At 44.5% G+C, this 4,857-nt stretch overlaps 1 protein-coding gene across 1 annotated transcript; it reads left to right on the top strand.

The window, feature by feature from the left end:
- Positions 1 to 253: 253 nt before the first annotated feature.
- MSC (musculin) lies at positions 254 to 2,567 on the top strand. The gene is made up of 2 exons (XM_035319500.1): positions 254 to 884; positions 1,515 to 2,567. The coding sequence occupies exons 1-2, from the start codon at positions 366 to 368 to the stop codon at positions 1,599 to 1,601; spliced, it is 606 nt and encodes a 201-aa protein (XP_035175391.1). The 5' UTR covers positions 254 to 365; the 3' UTR covers positions 1,602 to 2,567.
- Positions 2,568 to 4,857: the final 2,290 nt, after the last annotated feature.

Here is a 4,857-nt window from a genome sequence, read left to right as displayed (position 1 = left end):
ACCCCCCCCCCCCCCGCCCCCCGCGGGGGGGCAATCTGCCGTTCCTCAGGGCGAGGAGCAGGCTCCACCCCGGGGACCGAGCCTTTCCTCACCGTGCCTCTCCCCCGCAACCCCCCAGTGCCCCCCGCCTCCCCCCGGCCTGCGGGGCCGGCCCCCCCTCGGGGCAGCGCGCAGCTCTGCGCGGGGCAGCGCGGAGAAGGCACCGCCCCCGGCCGGCTCCTACCCCCCGCCGCCGGGGGCCCCTCCCCCCCCCCCCGCCCCCCCCCCCCCCCCCCCCCCGCCCCCCAGCAGCCCGTGTCCGCGGCGGGGCCGCCCCCTGTCTCCCTCTCGGCTCGCTGAGCGCCTCCCGCCGCCCTCCCGGGCCGATGTCCGCGGGCTCCGGGAGCGAGGCGGAGGAGCTGCCCGGGATGGAGCTGCGGGGGCTGCAGCTGGGCTACCCGCAGCCTCCCGGCAAGCGACAGTCCCGCGGCGAGCTGTACCCCTCGGGGGACAACTCGTCGGCGGCTGAGGAGGAGGAGGAGGAAGAGGAGGAAGAGGAGGAGGAGGAGGACGGCGAGGGCAGCTGCGCGGCGGGCAGCGGCTGCAAGAGGAAGCGGGCGAGGGGCGGCGGCCCCGGGGGCAAGAAGGCGCCGTCGGGGCCGCGGGGGCCGCCGGCCGAGGGGAAGCAGTCGCAGCGCAACGCGGCCAACGCGAGGGAGCGGGCGAGGATGCGGGTGCTGAGCAAAGCGTTTTCCAGGCTCAAGACCAGCCTGCCCTGGGTGCCGCCCGACACCAAGCTCTCCAAGCTGGACACGCTGCGCCTGGCGTCCAGCTACATCGCCCACCTCCGGCAGCTCCTCCAGGAGGATCGCTACGAGAACGGCTACGTCCACCCTGTCAACCTGGTACGGCCTCGGACGGGGGCGGGGGGGCACATCCAGTAGCCCCAAGGCGGTGCCAGCCTTGGAGGAAAACGCGCAGACCGCCGGCGACCCTCTCCCAGGGGCGAGCCGGGGCCGGTTTGGGGCTGGGGGGCGGCGGGCTTGTGTGCTCCGGGCTGTCGGGGCAGGGAACCCTAACGAAACAAATTCCTCGGTTATTAGGCAAGTTTAGCGTCCCGAAAAGGAGCAACTCGCTCCGAGCTGACTGGCGTCCTTAGGTCCTCGGTACAAAGCGAAATGCCCATTGCTTGCCGAAGGGTTGCTCAACTGGTTGGGTTTGAAGAGTTCCTAGGCCTTTTATTTATAAAACCATGCAAGCAGTTGTAAATGTTGCACATTTGATGGGAACAATTTGTTGCTGACCATAGCAACGCTGATGTGGAGCATTCAATTTCAATGAAGAACTTCATTAAAATATTTGTTAGGGGAACGTGGCACTCTCCACGCTTCCCACAGGGACAAAAACATGATGACGTGGTTGCGACTGAACCACGCTGACATCTATCACTAATAAAGCTCCAGTTTCATACTGGGATAAACTTTCTAATACAAAATACTTTTTTGTTTGTTTGTTTTCTTTTTTTTTCCTTACAGACTTGGCCATTTGTGGTTTCAGGAAGACCCGACGTTGACACCAAAGAAGTTTCTACTGCCAGCAGATTATGTGGAACTACCGCTTAGTCAAAGTAATTTTTTTTTTATATTTTTTTTTTTTACGGGCTGGATGTTTTTAAGAGCTATGATTTATTGGCTCAAGACTAGAAGATGGTGACCAAAACCCACCTCTAACAGTGTTAAATCCATGTCTCCCATCATTCCTTTCCCTTAGAGCTCTGAGGGAAGTGTATATAAAGCTGTAAAGAAGGGAGACGTTGGAAATTAGTTTTCATGAACTGGCTGCAGCAGCTGAAGTCTGAGATTTGGAAAAGCCCTTCTTTGGCTTCACCATTCTTACCACTGCCTGAGGACCTGTTGTTCTGAGGCTGTTATACTAATGCAAGAGGAATATAATGATATAGAATTAACAGCTTGGACCAAAATACAACTCTACAAACTAACCCCAAACAGTGTTACTTGTATTCTAAAGCAAAGCAATATTTTAGAATAGCTTTGAAACTCAGATTTATAATATATTCTGATGGCTTTTGTATTCACAGATCTGGTTTACTGCAACTATGCAATAAGTATAGTTATACTTTTTTTTTTTTTTTTTCCTTTTAACCAGAGTCTTATTAAAGACTTGAAAATAGCTAAATTCTGCATTTAGACTACCATCCATTGGAATTAAACTGATTTCTATGGTTATGTCTTGAGGTGTCACATGTAAGAATGTGGGGCTGTCCCCAAAATGTGGCAGTTTCTGTGCCTTAATCTCGAAGAGGAATTCTGTTTACTGTAAGGCTAGCGTGCATGTGTTGTAAAGAATGATCTTGTATGAATGCTGCAAAAGAACAAGACTTTGCAATGTTTTAAACATTTTTCCTGTACTTTTATGCTTATCTTTGAAAAGTTTAACCTCAAAGGAGTTCTAGTGACATTTCTTCACTAATTCAAATGCTGTAATAAAACCGGGATGCCATCAAATGAGTTGCAAATGTAAATAACTTTATTTTTTTATAAATTACATTAAAAGCTTGGTTACAATGACTTACTGGTACTGTGATAGTGTGTGGCTGCATCAATGTTGGACCATCTTTGCAACACAGGTTCTTAAAACCTGCTTCGGTAAACATGCCCTTCTCTTCCTTATCTCTCGAGAGCAGATGCATCTCCAGCAACAGTCAGATAAGGACATTTTCATCTCAAACTATTCACATAAGGTACAGTACTATGTCATTCAGCAGGGAAAATCAGATTTTAACAATTTATGCAGTTTATTGTCATAATCTTTTATTTGAATCAGGAAAATAAATAAATGTAGATTAAGAAATTGATTTAGTAATTTGTTCTGCTTCACACCATGAAAGGTAGTGTAATAGCTCCTTTTGCTGATCTCTCATTTTACCTTTTCATCTGTAGCCTTTTCTGCTTTTTTTTTTTTTTTTTTTTTTTTTTTTTTTTTTGTGGGGCAGGATAATCAGCTGGGTTTTCCTAGTTAGAAGCAGTCTATTCCTGTTTTAACATTAAATCTCCTGATACAAGATTTTCTTTTGCTCCAAGTATTTTTTCAAGGGTTAATTCACAGTCAGAAAAAAGGTGAACTGCTTTAGAGAAGAACGTGCCTCCTCTTCATAATATAAGTAGCCAGGATGGGTAGGCTTTTGCTTAACAAGGACTAGTTTAACCTGGTTTCTTGTCAGGTCATCCTGTATTGTGGTTTTCTATTTTCAGATACTGCATAGAAGCCAAGGACTGGGTCTTGGTAGTATCTTTGAAGTAGATGAACTGCAGATTATTATTATTGTTATTGTTATTATTATTATTGTATTTATTTTTTCCCTGTGAAGTGTAAATAGTCCACGACCACTGAACAACAAAATGAGGGCTTCATCCAGGATCTGCTGAAATTGTTGTGTTCTGTGATTTAAGGGCAAGCTGTACTGAGACCATCATTTAATTTATCTTCCAGTTTTACCTAGACAAAGGCTGTGAAGGAAGGGGGCTTCCTAATTTGTAGGTATGTAACTGAAGGGGGAATCATGTCTAGCAAGCCATATATAAAGAAAACAATATAAGCAAATCATTCAACAATATAAGAAAATATTACCCTAGAGAAAAGATTATTCAGCAATTTAACTAAGGTGCCACTTGAGATAATCTGAGTCGTGATACTTAGCTGTTTTTGGCCTTGATCCCAGCTGTAATTGGTTAATGACTCCAGGAGATCGGAAAAACAAGGAAAGCATGGAGAACTTTAAACAGTGTAGAAAGCTCCATGTGAAATGTTGGAAAAAGCGTTCAGGGTAAATTCCCAAATATGAAGTAGCTGTATAAAGTAAAAACAGTAGGTCAAGATCAGGGGTGAGGAGTGTGACACTAAGGAAAACATATTATTACTTCCATCCATGCATCATACTACATGCTCTCAAATATTTTTTGTTATTTTTTTTCCAGCTATATAGTATATAAAAATAGTTTCCTCATAAAACAATGAATGTACTTGCTGTGTTTGTTGCAAGTAAGCAAGTAGCATTCAGGTGATGGCAGTGCCCCTCTGGACTATCACTAATTTCTAATTTTAGAATAGAAGAACAAAATGGTCACAGTTGAGATCTCGGGTCAAAATCAGCTTTTAGATGGCGAATATCATATAAATAACCTTGAATTCTTTTATAGAGATACATGTATTAACGTATATTTATTTATCTTAATATGGCAATTAGACATGTTTGGATTTCTCTAACAAGGACTGATTCTGGTATTTCAAATTATTAATTTTAATCCTTGGGTTAATAAGTACTCTTTGTAAAAAAAGTAAAATAATCTTTCTTCTTGTCTCTCTGTGAGAGGCATTATATGACTAGGAAAAAGTAAAGTGAACAGACTCCTAGATTTGTCCTGAGAAGAAGGCTGCTGGCTTGCCCAGGGAAGTGCCAGGCAGGCCATGTGTTCTGGCACTACTCACCTATAAAGACACACAAAAATATGTGCACACATTTTTTTTAACTCATGAAGAGATGAAATTTGGATTGGTGGTTTATATAAATGAGGTGTCCACAGCATTCTAAAGCACACCTTTTAAGCACTAATTGATTCCATAGAAAGATAGTATGGTTTAGCCCCTTACTTTTTATTATTATTATTACATTATTTTTTTTTGCCAACCTGATAGAGTAAATTCATTTCATTTTTAAAGTCTTTTTTTTTTTTTTTTTTTTTTTGACTGGGTATGAGCTATATAGCTGGATGGAGGGGAGCCTTAAAATGAAAAGCCACCTTCCATTTCTGCAGTCCACAAACAAGGCAGGTAAGAAATACATACATTTTTAATGACATG

This window comes from Oxyura jamaicensis, chromosome 2, assembly GCF_011077185.1.
Source record: "Oxyura jamaicensis isolate SHBP4307 breed ruddy duck chromosome 2, BPBGC_Ojam_1.0, whole genome shotgun sequence".
Taxonomy (NCBI): domain Eukaryota; kingdom Metazoa; phylum Chordata; class Aves; order Anseriformes; family Anatidae; genus Oxyura; species Oxyura jamaicensis.
This window is presented reverse-complemented; position numbering and strand designations above follow the sequence as displayed.

Coding starts and splice junctions, on each gene's coding strand:
- MSC (XM_035319500.1), top strand. CDS start 366: ATGTCCGCGGGCTCCGGGAGCGAGGCGGAGGAGCTGCCCGGGATGGAG. Junction 885..1,514: donor ACGTCCACCCTGTCAACCTG/GTACGGCCTCGG, acceptor TTTTCCTTACAG/ACTTGGCCATTTGTGGTTTC.